At 47.7% G+C, this 12,167-nt stretch overlaps 1 protein-coding gene across 1 annotated transcript; it reads left to right on the top strand.

The window, feature by feature from the left end:
* Positions 1–4,706: 4,706 nt before the first annotated feature.
* Positions 4,707–10,495, top strand: LOC117850701 (uncharacterized). Its single transcript, XM_034732559.2, has 5 exons — positions 4,707–4,973; positions 6,361–6,634; positions 8,449–8,746; positions 9,654–9,731; positions 9,842–10,495. The coding sequence occupies exons 2-5, from the start codon at positions 6,372–6,374 to the stop codon at positions 9,890–9,892; spliced, it is 690 nt and encodes a 229-aa protein (XP_034588450.1). The 5' UTR covers positions 4,707–4,973; positions 6,361–6,371; the 3' UTR covers positions 9,893–10,495.
* Positions 10,496–12,167: the final 1,672 nt, after the last annotated feature.

Genomic DNA, 12,167 nt, shown 5'->3' with positions numbered 1-12,167 from the left:
AATAACAGCTGCCATGCTGGACTATCGATGTGTACATCTGAGTCAGCAAACCAGCATCCTAGTCAGCAAAATCGGGATTGAGTATTGGCTAACGGTGAATAGTAAGCTGGTTTAAGAAATTAAAGGAGTTAAGTAAATACAAAAATTATTTAGGGGGTTATCCAAACTTTGCTCGTGATACAGGGTAGTGATTTGAACTTTTTCCTATCTCAATCTACAGGTCTGTTACAAGTTGTTTAACACTCCCTACAATCTAAACCTTCTCAAGGTTGAGGTTGCCTTTGAAAATCTCCAGCTGTTGCGCCGCAAGAGGCTTTGTAAAGCCATCCAGTCATCCACCACCTGATCCTTTGTAGAAACATGCTCAATATCTAAAGATGCTCAATATCTAAAGATCCTTTGTAAAGCCATCCACCACCTGATCGGTGCATGAAAAACTGGGTTAGCAAAAAAGATACTCATGTTGTCACATCACAGCTTTGCTATCTTTGGTGCTTGAACTCTAATTTCCAATAATAGTGTCTGAAACCATATAATTTCTGCATTGCATTGGCTACTGATTTATATACTCTGCTTCTATACTTGATCGTGATACAGTTGCTTACTTTCACGCACTCCATGACACAAGATTATAGAAGAGACAATTCCCTATTTAACACTAGAAAAGAAAAGTTACTCGTTCCTTTCTTGACCCTCAAAATGTTTTCGTTCCCTATTGGACACCAGGTATAACTTTGGTTCCTTATATGACACTCTGTTAGATTTTCCATACGATTGCCGTTAAATACCTTGTGAAAAGACAATTTTACCCATATGGAAGAATGTGGGCCCAACCACACCCACCCTCCTCTCCGGTGTCTCGATCTCCCGCGTGGCGAACGATGGCTGCCCGCGGGCGCGGTGGAGGCGACTAGAACCCGGGCGGGAGCGGCGGCAGTGGGGATGGCGACGGGGCGCTGCTGGTGGTGTGGCGGAGGCTGGCCGAGGCGGCTGGGATGGAGGAAACGTTGTTGGCCGGTGGGGTGGAGGCATCGAGGGCAGTGTCGGGGACAGGGGCGATGTTGGGCGGCGGGGCGGAGGCGGCGGCTGCGGCATCGACGGGGAAGGTGGTGGCGCCATCATGCGTCCGAGTAGGGCCGCCACTCCACCCACGTCTGCTCCATCGCGCGTGTCCGCCACCGCCGTCGTGCGCCCACGCAGGGCCGCTGCTGCTCCTCGCCGCGGGCGTGCTCGTCGTGCTCCACTCCCTCCCCCGCCGCGTCGCCCTCCACCTTCGCCGCTCTGGCACCGACAGCCCGCACGCCCACGCATGGGGAGGGGTGGGAACGTCCGCCGCGGCTGGAATAGATCGGCGGGGAGGGGCGCGGCCGACCTGGAGGTGACCTCGAGGGGTGGGGGAGGTGCAGCCGCTTACAGCGACTGGGGTGGCGCGGCCAGCCCGCACGGCGAGGGAGGCGTGGCGGCGTGGAGCAGCGTGGTAGGTAGTGGGAGAGAAGAGGAAGAAAGGAAGGAGAAGGGTGGGTGTGGTGGGGCTCACATTCTTCCATAAGGGTAAAATCCTCTTTTCACAGGGCATTTAACGGTGATCGGATGAAAAATCTAACAGAGTGTCATAGAAGGAACCAAAGTTATACCCGGTGTCAAATAGGGAACGAAAAAATTTTAAGGGTCAAGAAAGTAACTTTTCTGATGTCAAATAGGAAATTATCTCATTATAGAACAAGAACACTGCAAAATCTCCGGTAGATCGCCGGTCATCAAGGTATCCACATCTGTAAAACTACTTACTAGTAACGACGAAGACTTGCCAATCTTAAGCCAGAGTTTTGCCGTATGCTTGAGATATCTCAAAATTCTTTTCACAACTGTCCAATATATAGTTGTAGGTGTAGGGATACGAGGTAGGCTACACTAGCGCAAATCAAAATTTCTACCGCGTAAAACCAGGAAGAACTGCCGTAAAGGATCACGGGATTACCACTCGACGCACTACTGGTGCGGAAGATGTAGATATGCGTCGATGCAGTGAAGACGATCACGTAGTTGTACGTAGTCGATCAACGTAGTCGTACATAGTCGATCACGTCAACGTCCAGCAGCTCCTCAGCAGCTCGTCCACGTGCAGCAAGATCGCCTCCCGTGCCGCGGCTCGTCGTCGGCTCGTCGTGGCTCGTCGGCGGCTCGTCCAAGTGCTGCAGGCGCAACACCTCCAAGGTATCCACACGTGCAGGGAGGAAGCGTCGCAAGCCGGACTGCTAGATCCGTGAGTTGCAACAGGCGAGGGCGTGGGAGGCGCGGCAGATGAGTTTCGCCAAAAAGGTGTAAACCCTAGGGCGCCCCCACCCCTCTATTTATAGAGGTTCCTGAAGGGCCTCTGGGTCCGAGGCCCATTAGTACTTCTAAACCTAATCCAACTCGGATCAGATCCGAATTGGGCTTCCAGCCCCTTAAGTGTGTGACCCTATGGGTTCGGATACGTATAGACATGGCCCGAGTACTCCTACTCGGCCCAATAGTCGGTAGCGGCCTCTAGCAAAACGTGCCAACTCCTATACGCACATGAAGATCATATCAGACGAACCATCACAACATAATACACATGCTATTCCCTTTGCCTCACGATATTTGGTCTAGCTTCAAGCCGACCGCTCTTTCTCGATCCTGTGATTCGGAATCCCTTTGTAGGTTAACTCTTAACCGTACGTAGCATGGCCATGCATTTTTGGATCCGATCACTCGAGGGGCCCAGAGATATCACTCTCAATCAGAGAGGGGCAAATCCCATCTTGATTGACCATGTCTCATAGCATGCTTCTTGACAACCCCGAAAGCTACCTTTATAACTACCCTGTTACGGCGTAGCGTTTGATAGCCCCTAAGTAGGTCGATCCACATCTTGAATACATGCGACAATCTCAGGTCTAAGGACAAAGCATATATGTTGTTTAAAGAGAGAACTACTTCTCGTGTTGGGTCAGTCCTAGCACATGTCTCCACATGTGTCCACATTATTAGTTCAACATCTCCATGTCCATGACTTGTGAAACATAGTCATAAACTAATACATGTGCTAGTCTAATATTCATGTGTGTCCTCACATGAACTCCGACTAGGGACAACTTTAGAATAACCATACAAGTAAAGAGTTTCACATACAATTCACATAATTGCAAATCAATTCAAGTAGCCTTTAATGGATATTCAATGAACACAATATACAAATCATGGATACAAATGGAATATCATCATCTCTATGATTGCCTCTAGGGCATACCTCCAACAGTAGGAGCATGTAGATACTAAACACTTTATTTACTGAAAAAGAAATGTCAGGTCTTGTCAGAATCAAATACCGTAGAGAACTAACTACACTTCTATATTGGGTGGCATCATTCTGACCGAGTAGATCCTCTTCGTGAACCGAAAGTTTTTCTAAGACAGACATAGGTCCTGTTTGTTTTCGCTTATCTGAGTAGCAAGCTTATCTGATAAGCCTGGTGTTTGGAGAACCCGTTGTCTGAATAAAGCTAAGTGTTTAGCAATTTTGATTATTTTCAGTCGATTATCTGACCTGAGTGCTAAAATGACCTGAATACCCTGAAGCTGGTAATAACTTTTCTTTTGAATACGAGGATAAATCAATAATTCTAATGTCCAGTGGTTGGAGGCCGGACTGGTGCAGCCTTTGCAGCGGCCGCAGACGGGGTGAAAACAAGAAGGCACGAGAGGCAGTGGAGGTCAGGGAGGCGGCGACCGTGGAGCGGGTGTGTGAGGTGGTGGAGTGCAGGCAGGCGGTGGCGCGGAGAGAGGCGTGGAGTCGCGGTACCAGGCATCGATGGAAGGGGTATAAGGGGAAAAGCGTATGCTTACGGGATAAGCGGCCTTCAGGCCGTGAAGTGGAAAAGTCTACACGCCGTTATTTCTAGGATTGTGAGCAAATCGTCTTGTGTGGGAAGTCGAAAATAAGCGAAGTATTTGTGTGAGATTATTGCTTATTTTCGCTGGTAAGTGAGAAATAAGAGGAAACACGCTCACAGGAGTGCTGACATGCTTACAATCACTCATACAACTTGTTTCAGAATATCATATGCATGTATTTTTTTCTTGTGATAATGTTATGCCGTCACACACTTTATTTACCTGTATGCTAAGAAAGTAGTGAAGATCACCTAAGTCCTTGTCAGCCAACAATGCTGAAGTTGCACTCTGCATCGAATTTGGGCATTTGGCAATAATTATGTCATCCGCAATGCAAGGGTCTAGGGGCAAGCCGCAATGAATTAATGCCAGTTAATTGGGTTTCCATCGAACTCATGTTTATATCTGCTGGACTGTTTCCTCCCCTACTATTTGGCATCATGAATTCTACTATGTCGCGAATGGAATGATCATAACATGGATGAACTAGCAAAGCAGCAAGGATTTTTAGCATCAACTTTTGCATTACGTTTCATTAGAAAACTGGGCCGCGGTCAACATTACATGACTGGGCTGGCCCACTGCACACTGGCCCGGCCCAAGGTCGCTCGTAACAGCTGGACATTTCTCTTTTCAGTTTTCACAGGACCTCTCCAATAAAGCTTAGAATTTCACAGCCGGAAGAGTGACGAGCTGGGACGATATTGGCAGTCCATGTGAAGATCAACGGCTAGGGGTGGCCCGGCGCTGCGCTGATAGGATCCGGTTCTGGAGTCCCCGAGGGGTCAGGAGCGGGGGAGAATGGAGGAGGCGTATAAAACGCGAAGGCCTTCTTCTTCTCCCTCCTCACCTGGCTTCCAGAGAGGAAGAGGAGGGAGGAACACGGGGCACAGGGGCGTCCGGAATTTCCTCCGATTCCGTTTACCGCGAAACCTCTGCCTCCAAGAATCCATTCCTCTGGTTGATCTGTATTCTTCCTGGCGGAGGAGAGAAGCGGAGAATTACTGGCCCCGAAGGTGAATTGGAGGGCGTTGAGACGCGCGCGGTGCTTTCAGGTACTGCTCCTTCCAGTTTACCGGACTGCGGTTCCTTTGCTCTTTTCTCCGATTGTTGCTGTTTCAAGCGGTAATTTCGGTGCGGATTGGAGTTGGGAGGTTCGCACTCCGATGGAAAGTTTTCCTTCGAATTGTTGTGAGTTGCTACTCGTGATTTGTTTGAATTCTCGATTTGTAAGGTTCTTCATGGGTGGTTGATTGATCTGAACGATCCACCCCCTTTTTTTCTTGCTGGGATTGGATTCTACCCGCGCTTCTCTTCCTGTGCTGGGATTCCTCTGGTTCTGTGCTTGCGGGATCCCACATGAAGTGCGGGGACATCTGAAGTGGATTAATTGAATTCAATTCTTCCTGAGCTGCATTTCGGCGTGACCTGAATCAGTTCGCGCTACGATCGAGCGCAATCTGAGCTGCTTGACTTGCGATTCCTGTGATTGGGACTTGGGAGTTAAACTGATTCGGATCGAGCGATTTTACCGAAGAATCTATTTGCTGTCTGCAATTCGGAATTCCTTTACCTGTTTCATTTGGTGTTCCTCGGTGGGACGGTTGGAGGAGGAACCGGAATCAGGAGGTGTTTGGTTGTTGTTTTGGATCTCCTCCATTTTCCCCTGTTTTCTGATCGTCAAGTCTGCACATTTCAGTCTCTTTTTTTCCCCCTTTTGCAAGTTGATCTCTTCCATGCTTATTGTTTCTTTCTTGCACTTATCCTGATTTGTTGTCGCTGTCTCAACTTGTTGAATTTGTAATAACCGAAAATTGGGTACAATACAAGCACAGTGCCCAGATTCTACATTCGATTGATTAGTTTTTTTTTTCAAATTTACTCTTGAACAAATGAGTTATATTGAGCTGAATTACATTTTTATTCCAATTCGATTTCTTGTAACTTTTCCTGGTTTGACACGGGTTCAATCAGATGACCAGTAGCTCATCAATTTCTTTCTAAGAAATTAGCTCACCATTTTCCCCCAGCTTTTCCCTTGTTGATTTGATCAGTCAGTTAAAGTTGAGTTAGATTTCAGTGGTCATCCCGTTTATCGCAGAGATTGATCGGTCAGCGGAATCACTTTATCTGTTTCCAAAAAATATTTTTGAGTAAGAATTGTTTTTGTGAAATGAATCGAAATTAAACAGAAATTTGTTCATTACTTGACGGGTCATCCCAATTCAATCAGTCTCCTATCTTCAGTCTCTCCTCCTCTGTTTGGTTTTGCATCAATCCAGGCAGATAATTAAATTGGACGACCACTCCTCTGATCTTGAGATTCTATTTTATTAGCTGATCTGAGTTTGAATTATTTTTACCAGCATTTTCCGTTCAATTTACATTATCACTCCTCCAGTTTCATTGTGATTTCATCCCTTCTATCCACTGGAATTTCAGCCTGTCGGAAAATGGAGAAAGAAGGGAGAAACCACTACCACACGCGGGGCTCCTCGCGCGGTGGCGGCGGGGGCACCGCGGCGGAGCGCGACCTGCTGTTACAGTGGGGCAACCGGAAGCGCCTGCGCTGCGTCAAGGTTCAGCGTCGCGACGTCGAGGCCGCCGCCACCGCGGCCGCCGAGAAGGCAGCCATCGGCCAGCGCCGCGCCGCCGCCGCGGCAGCAGCGGCCGCGCAGCACCACCCAACCGGCCACACCCACCACCGCGTCCTCAGGTCCGTGCCTTTGTGATCTTCTCTGAAATTTTTTATCGTTCGTGGTGCCGATGTGCGCGTTGCGTGTGCTCTCTGAATGGTTGCTTCGGTTTGGTGGCTAACTGGCTACTGGTTAAACTAGTAACCATTTTGGGGCTATTTGGTGAAGCAACAACTGGCTGTCACGTGATGTCGTCTTCGGCACGTGCCATCTTCCATGCATCGATCAGAAGAGTAGAGGCCTGAGCTGGTTTAGTTTTGATTTGAAGAGAAATTTAATTCGAGTGAACGGCGGACATCAAATTCGAAGATGTGGTCTGTCTTTTTCCTGAAGAACTGAAAAATAGCAAAATTGCCTTCTTTTTTCTTTGTAAAGGGGCGTGCATGTTAGGTAAAACAGTGATGTTTTTGGTTTTGTTGGGGGAAGCATGATTGCCTGATCGGCATTGATTGGCTTATGGTGTTGAACTGTTGATTAGTCCAACTTTCTCTTCCAGAAATATGGAGTAGTCCATGCCTAATATTGCTGAATTTGGTATGTGGATGCTACATGCTGGGTTGTTCTAGTTATTTACCCCGTTTGAATCTTGATATATATTCTTGGGAGAAGTACTAATCTGCTTCGTTAACTGTGGTATTGTTTGGTGTTTCCTCACATCACTCAAATTGGGTCCCTGAAAGACTGAAAGAAGCTAGTGCTTACAACAGAGCGCCTGATTTTAGTTACTAACTCTGAAATAAAAGATTCTTCGTCTTATCCCCTCTCCTTTGCTATCTGGAGTTTAAGGACCAGCAGATTAGTACTTCTTATTTCCATCTTCGATCAAACCAGATGAGTTATCTGTATTTGAATTTATTCTCTGAATTATCAGGAATTCTAGCTTATGTTTCAGTTTGATTTCTACATCTCTTATGCCATTTTGCTGGTAAACTTTTGTCAAACTGATCCGTGATTTTGCTTCACTGAAACTATTTGTGAAAAAAGAGAGCTATGAGATGAGACTGGTGCCAAGAGCTTATCAGCATTCTCTCTTTAAAAAGGCTTATCAGCACTATGATAGATGTTCTTTGATGGTTGAATGTATGGTACTTCGGTGCCTTCATCTGTTGCTATCTTTGGACTCTGAGGTCACGTCATATGAACTATATTTTGTTGACTAATTTTGGATTCCGAAGAAAACACCAATTTTATCTCAAATCAGTCACCACCACACGTAAAGTGGATGGTGAGGACTTGCTCATTCATTGCTCTCCCTTTTTCCTCTTCTCCTTGAATTCATAGCTTCTTGCCTGGACACAACAAAGTGGAATAGGTAATTGGTGGAAGTTTTGCCTTCTATGTTGCCTCTTTCCCCTAATTTGGAGGTGAATCGTGAATTTTGCAGCCTCTTCAGAATTTTAATAATGTCTTGAAGTTAATTGCATGAGGGTTGCTCGAGAAAAATTGCATGAGGGTTAAAAATCCAGCATTTGATTCTCATTTTTTTGAAATGTAACCATTGGAGTGTTCCTCTTTCTTGCCAACTGCAGTAGTCTAATCCATGCCTCCTCGTTTTAGTAAACAATGAAATTTAGGCCCTCTTTGTTGACTGAAAAAAATACACACGGACTCATTGAATCTTATTCGAAGGAATATATCTTGAAGTTAGTTGCATGAACCTTCCCATTACCAGAACATGGGTGATTCTGTCCATTGTGTATCCTACTCCTTATCATGTTTCTTTTTACTAGGCCTTACTTATGAGCAACAAGATGCTTTTTTTCTGGTAGATTCAAACTAATGAGGCATTCTTCTGCATCTTTCCTAATCGACTATGTTGTTACTGAATTTGTAGGAACTCGGAAGAGTTTGCAACCATGAAATCGCCAGCACATCAACAACAAAACAATGGCATCCACACGGTTGCTTCACCAGACAGGGAACGTCCTGGTAGAGGTAACAACAACGGAGTTCCACAGACCTTTCCAGATGACAAGAAAGGCTCTTCATCAGGGAGTGAGGGATCCATCTGGCCGAAGTTTGCAATCACCCTGTCAAACAGGGAAAAGGAAGAGGATTTTCTGGTTTTCAAAGGATCCAAGCTGCCTCAAAGACCCAAGAAAAGAGCCAAAGTTATCCAGAGAACCGTCAATGTATGACTATGATCCTCGCATATTAGCTTTCAATCTGAAGAATTTATTTTCAGTTAAATTGAATGCTCTCGGTTCACATCAATGCATATAGGATTCTATATTATATTGCAGTCCATAGTAACAAATAATAAATAAGTATACGTTGCTTCATGCAGAGAGATTCCAAACTCAAAATTCAAAATACTGGTAGACAGCAGTAATCTACTTTCTGCCTGTTTGTTTAGAAAAATAGTAATCTACTCCAAACTTTAGATATCCCTGGAATGCAAGGATTTACCAGCGCTGTCAATCATTTTGGATATGCATATTTAATAGATATAGCCATACGGGGCATCAGATCACATGGGTTATAGGGCCACCTCTGTGCACGCTGTCCCTCTGGCATAGGAGGCTTGCAAATAAAATACATTTGGCGGATTCCTTGCTTTCTTATACCTGGAGATTTAATTTGTTTGCCAAGAAGCATGATCTATATTCTATAACACCACAGCATGCTTCTGTCTGAAGCAAATAAGGTAGTTTAAAAGCTGATGCTTCCCGTTTGGTTGTCCCCTCAATGCTTGATGAGTTGCACTGACACCTGGGGTCCCTACAAGTACTATCAGAAAGCACCTTTATTTCAAACGGTAGAACTAATTAGCTAGTCTTGATGTCATGATACCAAGTTTCAATTCTTGTACTAGTTAGCTAATATTCAGTGCCTTTGGGCAGGGGTTGTTTCCCTATGTCAGTTTAAATCCATCTCTAAAAATGTTACTATGCTTTTTATTTTGCGATCAAGCATGCTTGGAACTAAGCCTAAGAAAACTTTTACATCTACTATTTTTCTCGTATGCTTTCTTGATGGTGCATATAAGAAAAGTCACCATTCTGTGATTCCTGCCTTAATTTTCTTCATCTTTCGCAGTTTGTCTGCCCGGGAACGTGGCTATGTGACTTGACTCTGGAAAGATATGAAGTCCGAGAGAAGAAGGTTTCCAAGAAGGTGGGTGGATTGGCATGCTGATACCAACTTCAGACTGTAGCTCGCGCTACAAATCCTATACAATACTCATGAAGGAATTCAGTCACCTGATATTTTAATTGATTTTGCAGCGGCCCAGGGGACTGAAAGCTATGCACGATATGGACAGCGACTCGGAATAAAAAGAGATCACTGAACCGTGAGAAGGCGAGTATTAGAAAAGAAAGCCAGGACAGGACCAAACCCAACAGAAGAAATTGACGTAAAGCCATTCTGACGGAATGATTGTTCACCATTTCTCGCGATTGCTACCGGAGATCAATCCCTTCCAAAAGAACTTCAGGAAATCAAGGATGGCAGAAGTGGCGGACTTTGCAAAGAAGAGCACGGAGGGGCTGCAGGAGCAGGAACTTTACTAGTCTGCTTTTGCTCCTGTGAACATGAGCTACTATTCACTTCCCTGTAAAGCAGCAACTCATTTTCTCAAGCCCCTCATGTTAATAACGGCCGAGCGCATCTTCCCTTGTCAAATGGCAGAGTGATCCAGAAGGCAGTCCAGGTGGACGTGTAGTTCGCCCTGTGTCTGACAATAATACTGGCCTTCAGTAGCTTTTCTCTGTTTCCCCCTCTTGTGCATGGTGCTGTAAAGGTTCAGTGTATATTCAGTTAGGAGCATGCATGGCGCCGTGTCAAGTTGTTGATCAGGCAACACGAATGACTGGACCTCGTGTAATTCAGGACTTGTAAAATTTTGAAGTTTCAGTAAATTTTGTCACAGGCTCACAGTTCCACTGTTTCTGTTGTGGACTCATTGATATGTGGTGATTGTCCTGCCACCCGCAGCGACGCGCGGTGCGTGGCGGCTGGCGAGCGAGGAGCGGTCGGTCGCGGCCGGCCGAGGCGCCGTTCGCGGCGTTGCGGGTCGCAGGTTGCCTTTGGGCACGCCCTGTGCGTAGGCGTGGCGAACGGCACGTCGCAGTCGGGCTGCGACGACCGACGAGCAAGGCTAGCAGCCTAGCATTAACAACCACGCGTTGTTTCTTTTTTCCACATTTTTTAAGAACATCTTTTTAGAGAAATGTGAAAAGGAAAGTAAGGAAGCGGAAGTAAACTACACCATGTTCCTCGACCCGCTATCCCTCCCGTCGCCGCTGCCTATGCTGCTGGCGGATGGCGGAGCCCAACCCGCCCGCTCCAAAAAAATCCTGTGCCGCCAGCCACAACACCAGAACATGCTGCAGATCCATACATCCCCCACCCCGGTGAAGCGAAGCTCGTGGGAGAGCTTCTTCCTCGACTCCCCGTCTCCGTGCCCCACCATGGCCGACCGCTAACCAACGAGGTCGATTGGGTGCCACCCACACTGGATCTGCGTACCTCTCAACCGAATCCAGTCTCCGCCACGCCAAAACTTCCCTCCACCTACGCGGAGGCCGTCTACCATGGAAGGTCAAGCACCCCACCTCCAGCATTTACTCCACCGGCCGCCCAAGATATACCAACTTGCCGCTCCTCTGTGCACCAGGATTCCCCTGCTACAGGCTTTACTCCTCCACGCGATCCTCCTCCATGGAAGCACATCAAATCCACCGGAGCCGAGGGGACTGCTCAAGCCAGGGGTAGTACAAGGAATGGCGTGGAGCTGGGCTAGACTGCGGCGCGAGGATGCAAACAACGTTCAATGCGCCGCGAGCTGGCAAGTCCGCGCTGACACGACGGCTGACAAGACCCCTCTTCAAGGCCATCTTCAAGACGCCAGCCCACCGCCGTTCTCCAAGCCTTCAATTGGGCAACCGTGGGGAGGTGCTTCAACTGCCTCGCCCGGGACCATCGTGCGTCTGCCTGCAGAGATCCCAAGAGCACCACTGCCGCGCCCGCCGCCAGCAACGCCCAACCCCAACTTCGGATCCCCACCGCCAACGAAGCAAATCCCAAGTGCGCCGGACCACAGCTCATCCACCGCGACCAACTCCTCTGCCCCCGCTGCCCCAACCGTTGTCGACTACACCTCCTTTGCCGCCACCACCGCCACTGCACCCAGGCGTCAAGTCGATGGCGATTGGAGATCCCGACACGCACCCGGAGGTGGACACGGTCTTCATCCCCAACTCCTTCAACCTCGAGTGGGATGTCCGTGACTGGGAGGGCTGCACGCTGGTCCCGTGGGCAACTCACTTGCCACGGGGCACCGGGGCTCAGGACTTTGAAGCCCTCCTACTCGACAAGCTGCAGCTGCGTCGTGGCACCATCACCGTCACCATCAACCAACTGGAGCCATTCCTCTTCTGGTTTGAGCACAATGACAAGTGTGATAAGGCGCGGCGCCAAGGCAGGTTCCAGGGAAACGACATCGACATATGCCTGCGGTGTTGGTGCAGCCTCACGCATGTGCTGAGCATACGGATCTTCTACCGCGTCAGGCTCTACCTCGATGACATCCCCGACCATGCCTGGACG

Source organism: Setaria viridis, chromosome 3 (assembly GCF_005286985.2).
Source record: "Setaria viridis chromosome 3, Setaria_viridis_v4.0, whole genome shotgun sequence".
Taxonomy (NCBI): domain Eukaryota; kingdom Viridiplantae; phylum Streptophyta; class Magnoliopsida; order Poales; family Poaceae; genus Setaria; species Setaria viridis.
The sequence above is the reverse complement of the archived record's forward strand: the minus strand, read 5'-3'. Positions and strand labels throughout refer to the sequence as shown.